At 37.5% G+C, this 17,946-nt stretch overlaps 1 protein-coding gene across 1 annotated transcript in view; it reads right to left on the reverse strand.

Moving 5' to 3' along the window:
- Window positions 1–1,897: 1,897 nt before the first annotated feature.
- LOC116176211 overlaps window positions 1,898–17,946 on the reverse strand; it is a 60,901-nt gene continuing 44,852 nt past the window's right edge. The window contains exons 4-5 of the mRNA XM_031494691.1: window positions 2,359–2,710; window positions 1,898–2,306 (exon numbers count right to left, since the gene is read on the reverse strand). Coding sequence (XP_031350551.1) covers window positions 1,898–2,306; window positions 2,359–2,710 — 761 coding nt within the window. The remainder of the gene's footprint in view (window positions 2,307–2,358; window positions 2,711–17,946) is intronic.

Here is a 17,946-nt window from a genome sequence, read left to right on the forward strand (position 1 = left end):
AGTCGATCGGCCGTAAAAATCACTGGGATAAAGGACGTGTAATAGCCCGTAACGACTTTCATCTAAAGAAAAACCTGTCAACTTCATATTTAAGGCAAAATTAACCTTTAATACTGCCTGTAAGAAGCACTGCAGAATGTATTGTTAGGTATGGTTTGCAGATTACTTATAATACAATTTTATGCAATCCTGACATACTCTACACTATATTCAATACTATAATGGTTTTTTGTTCCCATTTAAGTGTTACACGGCCAATGATTGCATTCAAAGGGTTATACAGAACTTTATAGCGCTGCAAAGTGGGCTAATGGACTCATAAATAACATAATTCCTTTAAGTGAGTCAGTTTCAACACTTTTTGGAATGCGAAAACTTGTCAGATTTGTCCGATATCCTGATACGGAAAATCAAAAGGTTAGAAATCATATCCACTTTACAGGTCAATATCGTGGACCATCGCATTTGCAATATAATCTAAACTACACCGATTCTCATTATGATATTCGGAATAATGTTTATTGATTGTAATGGAACTCTACTTAAATAGAATTTTCCTACCACCCGTAGCCACACACAATCTACATCTTTTTGAAATCGAATTTGCAGACTTCAATACCATGATCAAGCTATCGAATTTTTTATGATCAGTTAATCGTCTTAAATCGTTTTTTTTTGTTATTTGCCACATTTTCAAATAAATACAAATTAGATCACTCAGTAGTAGGCGGGGACACTTTGTGACCCGAAGGCCCAATCTTCAAATGAGTATAACTGACCAAGAATTGCAGTGGAATTTTTTTTGTCGAATTTCCATATTTTCCCCCAGATACCAAATTTCGTCGAAATCAGAATCTTTTTCGCACCCCCATTTAGGGGCGCGCCCTTTCGTGATACGAATTTTGAAAAAAAATTTGCAAAATCGGAAAAGTCATACTCAAAAACCTATTATTCGCCACCAGTCTGTCCAACTCTTATGGTTGCTGAGACCAAAATTAAAGAGCCCACTTTTTGGGGGTTGGCTCCCAAACTAAACACGTTCGACTCTCGATTTATTTGGACAAAAATGCTTGTTTTGATCCCCAAACCCAATTTTTTTTACCCCGTTAGTTGATTGTGATTTAGATTGTCCCATAGAACTGCACGATGGCCATAACGATTTACCATTCGCACCGGAATACATGATCCCACCACTTTCGCCGTCAAAAATTATGAAACTACTGCTTACGTTGTATCCGAAACGAAATTATGTAATTCGTGATAGAAATTTAAAGATATATTTATAATTTAAGCGCCGCGCCGATCGTTTGGTTTCTGAAGGGATAGTCTTGATAGTGCCGATTTGGAAATGTCGCCGCTATGATTTTAATTCCATGCTTTTCTAGTGTGAAGTTACGTGTAATACAAAGTGTTTATTTTTTTAATAGTAGCTTTTTTATTACAATTAATTACAGACCGTTGACAGTCACTACGGAACCATTGCATTGAATAGACAAATTGAGATTATATCCAGGCAAACGTCTTTCCTAAACAAACCGAGTTCTAAACACCAACGTTGCCTTTCACAACTCAATTTGTATTTGAGAGGACAACAAACTAAATCAAACATACGATCTGTTATGATAGAGCCTCTCGTAACATTACACTCACGACGAATTTGAATTGCTAATTATTACAATCTTATTACGGAAGTAGAAGAGAATATTTTAGATCAGTAGATTTCCATAGGATTATCATTATAAGAATCCATGAAATACTAATCCGCAATGAGCTACCCGTTTCCGTGTCATGAAGAATTAAATTTGTACCTATTTTACGCTTCAACCCTCTGTAAGACACAATTACATATACATGTGATGGATAAAATACTCAATGATAATAAAAAAATAGAGTGTACTTACACTGTAAAGTGGTAGAAGAAACACAACCATCCTCCTGGATGTTCTAAAAAAACGTAAGTCCGTTCCTGACAAGTCTTTCCCTTTTTGTGGTGGAACACATACTTTGTTTTAAACGCCTGATCGATCGGTAAATAAATGGGATAATACGGATCGGGAACTCCGCGAGGACCAGCGTCGGTGGCGTCTTCCACGTCCTCCTCATCGACAACGTCCTCCGCGGCGATTACGTCCTTAGCCTTATTATTCCTCAGGAATCTCTGCCTTCGTTTCAAAGGTGTAGGGACGCGCTTGTGGTGCGCCTCGCCAAACCTCGGCATGCGATGACCTCTCAATCTCTGCAGAAAGGGCAACTTCTCCATAGGCTCGCATTCTGTTAACTCATCGTCGCTTCCGCCCGATTTAAACCTTACCAAGAAAATTACAATTCAACACCGGCGACATGATTGAGATGTATTACCTGGTGTCCTCTTCGGGAGTGTTAACGCACAGCTCGTCTTCGGAACCGGGCGACGGCCCGATGTCAACCTCCTTACTCTCCGCACTAACATGATTGATCGGACTTTTAAGCACGCTGAGGACTAAGTCTTCGGAAAATCGCTGAGGAGAGCTGCTCACGTCGAAGTTTCTGCTCGTAGACGTGCGTCGTTCCAAGAGATTACCGCACGCGCTCGGTACCAGGCTCAGTTTCCTGGAGGTGCGGTATAAATTCTCCTGCTCAGAACGGTTCATGTCGCCTATCATCGCAAATGACAGCATTTGCTTCGAGGCCGCGAGGCCCGCCTCGCTCTGATCATTCTCTATATCCCATTCTGCCTAGGTGAAAATTACAAAACAATACAGTCAGGTTGTATTTTTACACGGAAAGCTGTGGGGTGGTTTTGATTCCATTCATCGCATCGCTGACACAATATTAAAAAAGATTAAAAACCCACCACTATCCATGTTTGTTCTACGACAAAGCATTGGGGACCAAACGCTAGTCAAAAACTGATTAATTTACGCACTGTTTGATTTCTCAACTCTAATTTACTGTTAAAGACATTGATTTAGTGAATAGGTCGTAATTTTTTGTACCTGTGTAAAAAAAAGGTAGGTGTGGGCACAAAATTTGTTTTCCAAACTATTTCCTTTGGAAGCTACACCCCAAAAAGTCCAAAAAAGTACGTTTCTTCTGCCTATTAACAGGAAGATGTAATTAACTGCTTTATCCCGATTTGTGGGTAGGCACTTTCTGAAAAGAGGAAATTTGGTACCTCGAGAACTTTGTTTTTTTTTAATTTATTCTTAGCATGGTAATGAAAAATCCTTAGTTTTCAAAACACGCAGAAACCACCTGAATATGACAAAATGTTCGCAGAGATAATTTTTTGACACCCCCGTTTAGATGTGTCCTATCCTGGAATAAGTATATTGAAAAAATGTTTACAAAATTAAAAGGGGAATACACAAAAATATGGGTAAAGCAATTAGTTCTATCCTCCCGAAAAAATAATTCAAGAGGCAATGAACATTTTGGAACTTTTTGGGGGGTTCCGGTTTATTTTATTATCTTATTTTTTTTATAAAAATTCAAAAATCCCCATCGGAATTTTTGTAATGTTTTCGTTAATTAGGAAACCCCATATTCGGATTCTCCACCCTACAAAACATACGTAATACAAAAAATCAGAACTACTCCTCAACTTTCCCTTTGGACACAAATTGACTGTATTAACAATGTTTGCCTGCTCTATAACACATTAAGACTTTTTCTTACACTTTCTACCGTTTCCATCACCTGATTTATAATTGTCGCTCTTACATTTTCGTTGATTTTGAAACTTTTTTCGTGACGTCAGTTGTCTAAATATACAGTGTGTCCCAAATCGCGTGGGATTGCATGGGTAAATTTCTTATTATTAAAGATAGAGAATGTTAAATGGACAATGATTTTCAGTTTTAGATGCTTGTGGAAATTCAAAATGTGGAATAGATTTGAGGTAAATTTAAAAAAAACTAAAATTGGTCATTTCCTTGAATGTCTTTTACCATCGAAAGTATAAAAAAGCTTTGTATAAAAGTTACTGTCTTTGATACGCTTAATTTAGAATTGATGTATATCTGAGTGCACTGTTTGTCTGAAATCTAAGTTGCACAGAAATTTGAACAAACTGATTCAGGAGGTAACAAAGTAAGTTCTAGCCACAGCATCTGTACCTACGTCATGCAGATTATCTACGGGAGTAAACCAGAGGCGCTTGAATATTCTCGCAGCTTGCTTATTTCCTAACTTGTGCGAGTTTAGTTGACAACAGCTTCTCGCTTAATTATGCACGAAAATGCTTTGATACGGAATAATAGCAGCTTTTCTACGCGTAGATAAAGGTATTCGATTCGCTTTGAGCTAAATTGCGAAAGTTTATTAGAAATATATTCATTATTATAGTAATTACAATGGAACGAAACACTAACATTATCTTTAGCCTTATTTTAGCCTCAAGAACGTTGTTAAGTAGCTGTATACGTGATTTTCCAAAACTATTTCATAGTGGAATGCCTATATTTACATTAGTAACAACCGCGCTGCTTACAAACTATGCTTCTGATTTTCAAAGGGTACCGTGTATCCTATTTTGGTTGAGACTGAGGTGTATCTCAGCTGTCTTTAATCGTAGAGACTTGAGGTTTTCGCAACCCTGTGGCACCTTTTTTGTGAAAATTTAATACCCCAATCAGCATCAATCTAGCTACGTTTGTTCCTGGGGTACGGGCTGAAAACGAAAAGTTTGACTTTCTGACATGTTATCATCTCTTACTACCCATGACGGATAGAAAAAAGGTAAAAACTGCTTTTAGATATTGTTACGTAAAAGCCAGTGGCATAGTAAAAAATCTTTGAATTCGACCGAAAGTTGGTATTTTTGAAACTCAACACCCTGTATATCTTAACGTCAATTTTGTGCATTCATTTTCCTGATTCCATTGATGTATCACAACCTATATGTTTTTGATTTTTAATTAAATTAGTATATTATATCATTATTTGAAATGACGTGTTTCTATCATCAGCCATTTTTATTGCTTGGTATCGGCTGTCTTAGTTACAATTCATACAATAAGCAAAATAACATCTCCATGAATCCACGGCCTAGGTACTATTTAAAAACCGTAAAAAAAAATAAGGTTTCTACTTATGGTTCATGGCTAAAATTAAAAAAAAAATATGTTGTGATACATCAATGTAGTCAGGAAAAAATGCAACCAAAATTGACGTTAAGATAGGGTGTTGCATTTAACAAATTCCAACATTGGGTAAAATCTCAGAAGGGGTGGCCCAAAATTTTTTTTAGACTACACCACTGATTCTACATAAAAATATCTAAAATGAGCAATTTTTAAGACAAACTTTTTCATCCTGTATCTCAGAAATAAACGTAACTAGATTGTGTTGTGTTAGTAGTGATGTCGTTCCTCGCATGGAAGTATTTTTAATTAAATAAATAATAAAATTTGTTTGCCATTACATACTTAATCTTCTTTTGCACTGTATTGTAGGACTACGTTGCACATGTGTTGGAATTAACCCTTTCTTAAATTAATTTTTTAAACAATGAAACTGTCTCTTTTTGCACTTTGGGGCTAAAATATTTGCTCTTCAACGCATTCTTCTGGAGCAAAAATATTTTAGCCCCAAATTGCAAAAAGAGACAGTTTCATTGATTAAAAAATGAATGGGAGAAAATCCATTCTCCAATGTAGTAAAATGGCGCATAATTTCCTTATTGAATAAAAATGAAAAATGACTTATTAGGAAAATCATGTCATTTCATGTCATGAACTGATGCAGGGCAACTGAAATTTTAGGTTGACTTGTAAAAACGTTGCAATATAGTACCTTTTGTAAGAGGTGGCGGTTAAAACATTTGGTTGTGAATTTGTATTTCGTTAAACGGGGAAATTTACTCATATGCCGCTTCATAGGGAAACGTGAACGAATGTATGTCTTGCGATAACATGCGATAACAGGAAACATATTGCGGAAAATGGGTCTAAAAGTTTCGTTGCGTTGTGTTTAAAGTCGAGTACGTAACCAAAATGCGGGTTCTCATTGGTTGTTAGGGCACGCCAATCGAGGTCATTTGCGTTCAGAAATAAGTTCCTTTTCGGCTTTTTTTGTAGGCGGCATTCAAATAGCTGGGGGAGAGCGGTAGAAGGTGATTTTCGCGAGCGCTCACGTACTAGGTACGCGTAATTTAATTCTTATAGAAGTGACGAGTACGAGTAAGTGGGTACGCTATAATTATTGGGCCTAAAGTTGGTAGGATGTGTAGGCCAAACAAAGTGAACTTCGTTGAGTAACTATAAAAAGCTACTGAAGTTCTCGTTCTTGACCTACGCACCCTACCAACTTTCAACTCTATAGCAACTAAGGCCGAAAAAACTACTTATGGTTGTTGGTTTATTTCGCGTCAGTACAAAAGGTTTTCGTTGAACTTCAGGGGTGATCACGTATAAATATTGGTGTATTAAAGAATTATTTCGCGGACGACGTTTTTAGTCGGGTTGCAAGAAACATTCTCGCTGCAATTCTGTATATGTGCCGAAATAGACGGATTACAGTCGATTACGGAACGAGGAGAAACTTCCTGATTCGTAGCAATGCCTTTTATTTACAAGTGATAAAATTTACACGAAAGAACATTTTCGAGTCGCGGAAACGGTTTTCAAATAAAAATCACGAGATTAAATAAACTAAACTTGAAACTCATCGTGATAAACAAGGAATTTCTTTAACAGTAGCGGCTAGTTCCGCAAAGTTGAGTAATGTTATTTGATAACATATTGTGCGTTAAATAAAATGTTGTATACATCCGCATACGCGAGGAGTTTAAAGACAATTAATCGATGAATTTACCCGCAACGAAAACTAGTAAATCCTTTGGATCAAATTAATATCAACACAGTAAAAGATTGATCTATTATTCCTGTGTATAATCACGAACTCGAGTATTACTTTTGCGAAATTGAAGCCGGTTTGCTTAGACTCGCAATATCTATGGACATTTTTGATTTGCATTCATCACGAAGCCAACTGTACCACCGAAGATTTCTAAAGGAAGCGCCATTTTCCAAGAAGAAATAAAATTAATAAAATTCTTACCACCCACCACGTCGATAATTTTTTCAATTTTTATGGATTATGTTTAGGTAATTAGTAATTTTATTCGAAATAATTTTGATTTGATGAAACAGATTTGTATTCTATTTATTGATAAGAATCGAATGCAAACAAAGGATTTGGGTTATATTTATTTTAATTTTTATATAATACAACGCAGAACTAGCGTTAGCGAAGCTGAGTAGTAATATTGTACTGTTTACTGTTCAACCTTTTTGAATTCTCAAATTGTAGAAAATGAGTACCACTTTACTAACTGCTGGTTTATTATGTTTAAGTTAATGCTATTGCATTGAATTTGGTGAAGAGCAACCGAGACTACTTTACCAACCGAAGTATAAACATTTCCAAACCGCCGAACAAGTACCCTTTCAATCGTAGCCGAACATATGCTTCTCTAAATCGATAAAGCAAAAAATAAATAGGCCTATACGTATGGGGTTGCAAGAGATGACCTTGAAAAATAGGTAGATGTGATGCTCAAAGGTCACTATCATTGCCCTTGTTGACCTTTAAAATCAAATAGGACACCACAATTATAATGAGGGCATTGCCTTTTGATTACTTTAAAAATGAAATGTGATAAGACGATTTTCTATTGTCAAGGTCATTTGACGGCAACTTTAAAATAAAATAGAGGCCATACTGATTAACAACCCTAGCACATTGAAAACCAAATCAAGGTCATTAATGACCGATTTGTCATAATGGCGGTAGTCTTAGCTTGAGTGTGCCGTGTCATTGATCGTGAGTTCAAGGTAACTTGTTAAGTAGAGGGGAGTAGCGATTCTAAAGCCCCCCGCATTCATGTATATCGAATAATATTAATTTCGTCACGGATAGCGTATGATGAGCACTCGTGACTAAAGCAAGTGATAGCCATATAGGGATAACAAGGATATCCTAATTGTACTCCACGTAAAATTTCATAAGGTAAAATTCGGGTGCTGTCAAGTTTATCTCGCTCTCCTCCCGACGATGACTTTCAAAACTAAATAACAGTCTCAAAGGTTAACGATGTGGTAATCACCAAAATTAAATGCAAAGGCTAGTTTCCGTTCAAAGTTCAAAGGTTGTTAGTCGCTGTTCAAAGTTCTAGGGCTAATATACAGTCTGTTTCAAATTAAGTCAACACTTTTGCTAATACGATACAATTATAATAAAATTACTTATAGGACAATACTATCACCATTAGTCCAAGATTTTTCATTGAAGTCTAAGTACTTGCGTATACTTTGCTCTTCTTGCGTCTAAGGATCTTCCCAACCGTACGTCAGATATTTAACCTTCTATGAGTGGGGGGGGGGGGGGTAGAAATTATTAAGTAACTGGGTTGGTAATGCGAATTCATGATCTTAAACAACTCACAAGACCAGCTAAGAGGATAGGTACCTACCCCTTTCAAACACGCTCTTAAATTTACTGATCCGTACTACACCTTCTACTTGCCAGAGGCACCTCTAAAAAGCATTATGCGGGTCACTCTGAGATAATAAATAAATAAATTTCTTTATTATTTATCGTTGAGTCGACGAATATAGGAACAGGTATGGTAGCTACCTGTTTAAGTTTTGGTTTTGGGGGATCGATTCGCGTTCGCGTTTACGTTTGTGTTTAAGTTTGTGTTCACGTTTGAGTCATTTTGAACTAACCATCAATGACACCCCACACTCACCCTAACACCCCACCGCCCTTTTGACAAATCAGTCGTTATGGTCTTTATTTAGATTTCAATGTCGTAGGGTTGTTAAGTATTATGGTCTTTATTTTGTTCCGTCAAATGGCTTTGGCCCTCATTATTGTGGTGCTCTATTTTATTTTAAAGGCCAACAAGAGTCAGTGCCTCATTTTTTTGGTGCTATTTCATTTTTAAAGTCAACAAAGGCCAATGACCCTAAGGTTATATATTAATAATGTGTCCTTGAACTAACCTCTAGTATAGATCGTTATTATTTAGATTAAAAAAAGCTGAATTGATCTTTGAACTTCATCTTGATCTACTTCCCAATGTCACCTTTACAAGCGAAAAAGCGGGACGGGCGACCTTTGATCGATAGCTTGAACTACTTTTCAAAACCGCCTAAGCACCTTTTAAACTTCACCTTGATTTAATTGGCAAGGTCACCATCAGGAGCTAGCGATATTTGAGCTTAACTTCACCAACTCCCCAAAGTCGGAAGCTTCTTTTCAATACCTTAAAAGCCATATGAAGTGTGTTAATTTACTCCTAGCGATTTATTTAGTACCTGAATACTCCGTTCTGCTATAGCGTTTTCTCTTTTTTTTTTTTAAAGAACCAGTCAAGAACGCCCTCTTTAGAACGACCTGAGCAGACAGTAAAATAAGAGTTATAAATTAGCTACATTCGGAAAACTTGAGGAAAAACGTTCACTTGTAATAGTGACTCAACCAAAAGCTTCGATTTTGGAAAGCACCCCAGCTCCATTGGTCAGCAGGTAAATGTTTCTGAAACGCATAAAGTCGCCTCACTTCAATTTGGACCCCAGAATCGCAGATTCAAATTTTGTTAAAAGGAGACCGTATCGTGCGGATATGACTCAGTTGAGTCCACGAGCAAGGGCATTTTCCCGCTCTATCTTTGAATTGTTGGCTGCGTTCGTAATCCCCAGATGTGAGATATACCTACTAGTACACGCGCGTAAATTATGAGAAGCCTTAAACCCGAACACAAATGACATGTTTTTTTTTAAATAAATTATCATAATATATAACGTGAAAGAAATATAAAAGATGCCCATCGCTGAACATCAATTAGCAAAGTTTAATAATTCATGAACTCAGAGCTCATTTAGGGCAGTCAAATGGCGTTTCCGATCGTAACCCAATCAACGCGTCGTATATTTCTGAAAGTTGAACTACTACACGATTTCATTCAAGGAAAATATTCCAATTTGTGTCAAAGTAACAAGCTCTTAAAATTGAAAGTTACCCCTGACCTATACAGCCCAGTCGATAGAACTACAATACAACTTGAAATTCGTTGTGCATTATTTATTGTTCCGGTTTTATTACGTTCAATTATCATATCTAAAATCAATAGCATCTAATGAGTGTAGAACGTACCGCACATACACACAATTACGATCCGATGACCATTAGGTCAGCAATTTGTGGGATTTTCACAAAAAATAATAATCCAGGAAAATTTACTCGAACGGTCGTGCATTTATAATCAATATTTGGTTAAAGGGGATCTTTTCGAATGACCCTTCGCTTTGAGTGGGAGACGTAAAAATATATACACACCTACTAAGTGCCATATTAATAATTCAACAAACATGCGGTACGCGTTCAAAGTCAAAAAATGTTTTTTTCGGAAATGAAAACCGCTTGCAAATTGTAAAAGCGCCGAAGGCCCTGCGGAAATTCAGATTGTGGTTACTGTCGAATCGATGCATGACGGGAGATTTTTATTTAATTTGAGCAGTGATGCAATTACTTTTGTGAGAAATATTCCGCCTTAATATTAGGAAACAAAAGATTGTGCTCGTCCAAAATACCTAATTTTGGTAGTTTTTCTTAATTAAAGAATGTGTCTAAAATTGACGCTTACCCTCTACCTTACATCACTAAAGTTTCCATCGTTTATTGGACCATGTCCTCATTTTTGTTATTGGAAATATTTTTGGCAAAGTCACAGACTGGATTTAGAAGGTTACGATCTTTGCACATAGTCATTCGTTATTATGTGCAAACACACCCTTCCCAATCAAAGAACAATTACCCAAGCTTCAATATTTGCGCAAGTGAAATCAAATTTGGCTCAGAAGTTCATGGCATATGAATTCGAATTTCCTTTGTCGTGCGTAGAGAAATTACACGAAAATATGTCCTCGTCTCGTAATTGATTCCTGTACGTATTAGTATTGTAATTTCATCAAGTTCACGTGAATATTTAATTCCGTAAAAGGATATTTTGACCTACTTATTTATTTATTTAGTGCTTAACTTTACATTTAGTAGAGCATAAACGAAGGAAACGAAGTTTTGTAAAAACAAACAACCATTTACGTAATTCGATGATTACAGCGTCAGTTCATAAATAGGTAATGAGTTCAATTTTGAAGACTCGAATAGATTGCAGAGATTTAGTTAGATTGCTGTATTCAGTCACGCAGTGATTTTACTTAATTCCCTTGCTTCAAAAATAAGCTTTTAAGTGAGAACAATAGGAAACTATAGTATAGGCTGCTTCACACCAAATTACGCTATTTATATACAAAATTTAAATAAAATTAAAACATACAAGCTACAGAACCAAAGAAACTATTGTAGTGGTTGGTGACGTTAATGTCGCCATTCTTTGGCTCCAGAATTAGAAAGCAAACATAAGGAAATTATTGGAATTAGGTGCGTGTTTAACAAAGAGGGAAGCTGCCCTATTACGGTAATTTTTTAGCGCATCTCGCGTGCTGCAAGTTGCGAATTCCAATTCGGGTCGACTATCGAGTTAATAGGCGTGAATATTGAGCACTTGTATTTGATCCACCAATTCGGGTCGACTATCGAGTTAATAGGCGTGAATATTGAGCACTTGTATTTGATCCACATGCCATGAAGAGTCGCCCTAATTTAGTATACAAAAATGTTTGCTTGTCATATCTCTTGCGGAAATCCCAATGGCGAGCCCGAATTTGAACCACCCTGTACACCGCCAATATCTAGGTACACGATGCTTTTGAAATGCCCTTCGATCGATCTGCAGTCACCAGCACACGGGTGTCTTTTGGTGAGCATAATAGCAGCCTGTAATTCCAACACAGAAGTATATTTTTCCTCTGCCAACTCAAGATTGCAGTGTCGGATCGGAGGACATTTCATGTTTTCTTTTTGTAAAAAAAAATGCATAACCAACTAGAGTTTCCAAATTCTTCACATGTCATAAACCCATAAGAATCATATGCAAGGTTGTAGAATGCGGTTACAATACTCCCACGATCTTCTAGAAAATAGTGAATGATATCACAGATTTAATATATTAAAACAAGTTGTAAATCAGCATATGCATGATTAAAGCGCATTTTTGGTAACGCAGATCAGTATTTTATTAGCGAAGTTTAAATTATCGATCTCACGAGTAACTTTGGCTGCTTTAAATAATCAATATTATTTAATTTCAATTGAGGGTACGTCTTTATTTTGTAAAACAAATCACAAAGTAAATAATTATGTTTTATACTGGTAGCGCTATCTAACGGTAAAATTATAGCACCTCCGAAAACCATATCAAAATTATTTTCATTAATCATCAATCTCACAAGTAATCTAACTGAAAATAGACTAGAACGTGCACATCTACAGTAGAGCAGAAAGCTTTTAGTGAAAATTTGAAGTCTCTAGCTATTGTAGTTGCTGAGATCTCACCCGGACAGCCGACCAGCCAGCCATAACGAATATAATAGCGTATTTTTTCAAAAATCAGCTAAAAACAGGACGTTGAAATCAAGGATTTCCGCAATTTGTTCAAGAAAAAAAGGGCACAGAGAGATTGAGAAGAAGGAAGAAGAGGAGGAAGATTATTGGTAGAAGACGAGAGTAACGAATAAAAAAGATTGTCGAGAACAGATAATGACATGACAGGAGAGGAAATTGGGGAAGCTTGGAGGGAAAGGGTAAACACTATGAAATGAAGGGGGGGGAGGGGCGAAGAAAGGAATGAAAAGGGTAAGAGACGGAATAAAGAAAACTGTAGGAGTAGTTAAGGAATTGGACGGACGGACGGGCGGACGGAGAAAGTGGTCATAATATAGCGCTTTCCAATATGAGTATGCGCAAAAAATATGGTAGATTAGATGAGATTATATGGAAAGAGATCTAAACGTTAGAGTAGGGACAAAGGTATCGATGAGAAAAGGCAAAGAAGGCAAAATGGCGAAACGGAAACGAAGATAGAAGACAATAAACGGAAACAAGGAGGATAATTTACAGCCCCCTTTTAGACAGCGAAATTTGATAGCCGTCTGGCACACCTTCAAGGTATAGGCTACCTACTGCAAAAAATTCCAGGACTCTAGGACCTTTCCTCTAGAAGTAGTTCAAAACGGTGTAAGTGGGTCCGGACGGACGGACCGACGGACGGACAAAACGCAAACAAGAGCACATTTTTTTTAATTCTTAAAAAAATGCGCTAAAAAGAATTATCATATGGGAATGGGGAGATGTAGAGAGAACAAGCAGGGACAAGAAAAGAGGCGTGAAACTGGATGAAAAAGATAATAGAAAACGGGAAAACCGAGGGGAAAACTAAGAAAAAAATCATGAACGGTTTTCGCCTTAAGGCGAGTAACGCATATTTCCACGAATTTATCAGTACTTCCCAAAACGTCATTTATTTGTACAAAGGAAAATAAGTTAAGGCATAAATATTTTTACAAATAAGAAACTGATAAATAAGAAAGTTGACTGTGCAGTTGGTACGAGATAGAGCTATAAGTTATCGAATGCAAAAGGAACGAACTACATGTCTTGAAAACTGTAGGAGTAGTTAAGGCCTGGGGCGGATGGACAGACGGAGAAAATGCGCTAAACAGTAGACCAAGAGAGAATCGAGGACGAGGACAAGGAGAACGAGCCGGGACGGGCACAATGAGGAAAATGGGGGAAGGAGGGGCATTTCCACAAAAATAAAAAAAATCGGCAATTTGTCCGTCTGTCTGTTCGTCTCTGCGGCTGTGTCGCTACTACATCTTTATCTTAAGAGTCATTGTTCTAGTTTTTTCACTATTTGGTTCGATTTACTGTCAAGGCTTGCACGAAGGAAGGCATTTTTTCCGCATTTATTGCTAAAACAGTAGTTTTCATGTACCACAATTTTACACTTTTGCCATTTAAATTACTTTGTAAATTCTATACGCTAACATGCTCCTTATAAAGTCAAATTAAAATGACTTGTCAAAGGATAGGTTGTGCATGCGCAGTGCTAACTTTCTTATTTGTGGACGTATTTTTTTGATACAAAGACTGTTAATGTGGATAATATGCGCTTTTCGATTACTTTTTAAACTACCCCACCAACTGACTGAAAAGCGAGATTTTTGAAAGACTGAGGTGGCAAGCGTTTGCAAAAATTTTGAGCTGTTATTTTGAATAAAGATCTCTTACTTAGTAGGTATTATATTCGAAACACTTAAATACTATACGGGAGCCCGCTTTGCACTTGAAGTTTTCCGAATTTTATATATGGCTAAAATTGCATATGTAGCGCTTCAGAAGGATGGTTTTGGGTTTTTACCGAGATAGAGCGTGTCGAGAGAATTTCGAAATTTCGTTGGTTCCGTTTTTGCTCAGTATAAGTAGCGAAGCAAAAGGAAAAATAAAGAAACGAGTAGCAACTGTGAAAGCTTACATCTCGTCTGTGCCATTTGTCAGGGTGGTTGGATTAAGAAAGTAAATAATTAGCGAATGAGTGGCTACAGTTCGGGTGTAAAGTTTGGGTAAACAATATCGCTCGGTTGCGTTTTAGAATCGACGGCGGTTTATGTAAATGCGCGAGGCGAGGCCGCAAACATGTCTTCCTCGTTTGATTTTATGTGCGAGGCGAAGACGAGTACACAAGCGTGAGTGGTAATCTACATTCAGGTTACATGCGCCCCACCGGATAGGCGTACAGTAGGGACCGAGGTAGGGACGTCGTACCGTGCGAAGGTTGGAACGTATCCAGTCACGGATTTGTGCTTTACCGTCGCACTTCTACTGCGCTTCGGACCCGTCGGGTGGCCTCCCCCCCCCCCCCCACACACATTGCTTATAGGTGGCAATTTTGTCGTTTGTGCGGAAACGTCAACGGCTAGTTTTTTACATTATATTCCAATATTGTTCGGTCGCGTTCTAAAATCGACGGCGATTTGTGTAAATGCGCGGGGTAAAGCGGGAAGTGTGGCATTTGGTGTCATCTACACTCACCCCTCCAATAGCCTACGCACATGCGCAAAACGCAATTTTTCAAATACCTTTATAAACAAATTGGTAATTTGGTTACTATTCAAGGTAATCGAACGGTTAGCACGGGGATCGAAAAAGGAAGGATGGGGCTATCGTGCGACACTGCCTAAAAAAATTCAAGTCTACAAAAGGGGACGCCAAAGTAAAAATTAAAAAACTAATAGAAATGGGCGCAAAATGGGCACTTGCCGGTAAAATTCTTAGAATATTTTGTTACTAAACGATTACTTTAAAGGCCGGTCTTCTATATACTATGCGATCAAAAATGAGTTGCTGTCGAGTCACCTTTAAAATTTTTGTTTACATGGGAAATCGTACTTATATTGAACTTCCAAAGGCGACTCGACAGCAACTCATTTTTGATCGCCCGTTATATGTTTACCGTACCTACAGTACTGTCGCAAGGGCGTTAAATCAAGCCAAATTTACTATTTCTGTTTCGAAAAGGGGAGGGGATGGGAAAAATTGAAAATCTCATTTCGAGCCCCAGGCTGGGCACAGGTCCCGTTGAAATTTGTTACTGATCGGCCGGTAAATAATGGAGATATCGATAGATGCGCGGCCCTTTAAAAAGCATCTGTCCGCGTGGACGATTAGGATGGGTAAGGTTTAGGTTCAAAGTCAAGTTCGAGGTCAAGTTTAAGGTCAGATGTAAATCTCGCCTAACCTAACGTAACTGCCCATTTTGACCTAACCTAACCGATAAGAAGGTCGGAATTCGGAATGGAGATAGCAGTCCAGAAATGGTAGAAACGGATGTCCCAAGTCTCTAAACCTCTGAATACCACATTCGGACCAGACCAAAAATGTCTATGGTAGCTTCCACTAATAAAAAACAAATAAAACGCATGCGCACAAAACGCAACTTTCTTATTAAATGGAGCAATTGAATCCAAATTTCCTCGTATGTCATCTATAGCAGGGAACGAAGCAAGAACACACAGTATCCAAAATCGAATAGGTATATAAAAAATGAAGACACAAACGTAAAAAATACCCCATTCTCGGCGGAATTGGTGTGAAATCATCTCACGCTAGCGAAGTCTTAAAATGCGAAGCAATTTTACCAACTTATACGCCGAGTTCGACTAAAAAAGAGACTATCGATATATTGGTGCTTTTTTGAGCCGCAGCAATATTCTTTTCCTTTGTTGTTCGCGTTTTCTAAAATTCCAACGTAACTTAAAAGCACCCACAACTACATTATCACAACAGTCAAGCGAAAAAAAAAAACAAAAAATTGACAAACGGAAAACAATTAACAAACGGCGTTTGCTTACAACATGGCGGATCTACTTCTGTACATATTAAGAAAAGTCATACCGTACGACTAATTTGAAATATCATTAGTGCCATAACACGTGACTACGAAGTATCATGTTAGGAAAAAGACAGTTCACATGAGATTTACGCATATTACCACTATTACATATGTGTCAAAGAAACAAACCACCAGAAACTTTCACACAACTCATTCGCCTGTTAGGTGTGTGCCAGTTCCCTTTACAACGTGTTTCTGACAGATCTAATGTACAGAACCGGAAAAATCTCGTTTCTAACAAGAAAAGAAATATTATAAAATCAAGTGTATCTAACAAAGCTTTGCTGAACATTTTAACAATCTGAAGCGCCCACTTACGCATTGAAGGAGTATCTAAAGACCCATTTTACTCGAAGGCATATTTCTGATTATAACGAACTGTCAAGCCGTGAATAATACGCGATTCACGATCCCAATTAAAACATCCTTTGATGGCAGTTTTATTGCGCGAATATTATCGTTTAAGTGCCGAAGAGATTTGGGGCTCCAATTAATTACGTTCGTACACTACACGAGCACGTTTTCATTAGCAGTTTACGTAAGAAAGGTTGAAACTCAAATCGACTCGCATTTCGTCGACATTATCCTATCTCTAACAAAGAAAGATCAGATTTCCCCTAAAGGTTGACAGAGAAATGGGGCGGAAGATGCAATAAGAAAAAGGAAACGGAATTGTTTACTCTAGGGTTACATCGGGCTAATCCAACTCGAGCAACAATTGTGAATGAAGTTCTCTGGCACTTGAAAAAGTAATGGATTCGAACGAAATCCCACACATTTTAGAACATTTTACCCAGTACGAGGTGATAAAGTAAAAAGAACAATCGTGAACTTCACTCGGGCCTGTCTTATATGGCACAAAGGGAAACAAAAGTGCGTTATCCCCTGCATAAAAAAGGATAAGGGTCCTTATTGTTACATAATGTAATTATAAAAATCGATGTTTACAGCTCTTGATACAGTCAGGTTGTGTATCGTATCGGGTAACTACATTTAACCAAACCTCTGCGGGGTCCTTTCGGATTGCTGTTTTCCAATATCGCATTCAGCGCTCGTGTGCCATAATAAAGCCGATACGAATTATGTAGGTTTATCGTTTCTGAAATTTCGGATACAGGTAAGCCCGTCCATTGTTTACGTGTTGCAGTTTTGCAATTCTTTTATGGATTTAAACGCAAAATGTCTGAGGAAATTACAGTCTGCAATGGAAATCGAATCTTGTAGTTGGCGAAAATACTCTCCTTCCTCTTCCTCTCATCGGACATAAAACCTAATAACTCTCCCGTCCTCCCTCATTTGCTTGTTCACCGTACACAAACTTTATCACTATCAGAAGTCAATTTTACTACCAACTTCCGATAAAACTAATACCGATCAAAAAACTACAACCAGCCAGTATCATCTATTAAATAACTACTAGAAACAACAGTAAAATATTAATTTCTCCCGTACCCCAACGTTCAGCTACCAGTTCACAACCTCTATCCAGCAACCCATCAGTGTCCTTGTTGATATTTGAAGGTAGTTTTTCTAAAATTGACAAATAAACAAAGTTTATGTTATAGCAGATGTTAAATGACATTTTAATAGATTTTAATGAGTCT

The sequence above is a fragment of the Photinus pyralis genome, unplaced genomic scaffold, assembly GCF_008802855.1.
Source record: "Photinus pyralis isolate 1611_PpyrPB1 unplaced genomic scaffold, Ppyr1.3 Ppyr1.4_LG7, whole genome shotgun sequence".
NCBI classification, from domain to species: Eukaryota; Metazoa; Arthropoda; class Insecta; order Coleoptera; family Lampyridae; genus Photinus; species Photinus pyralis.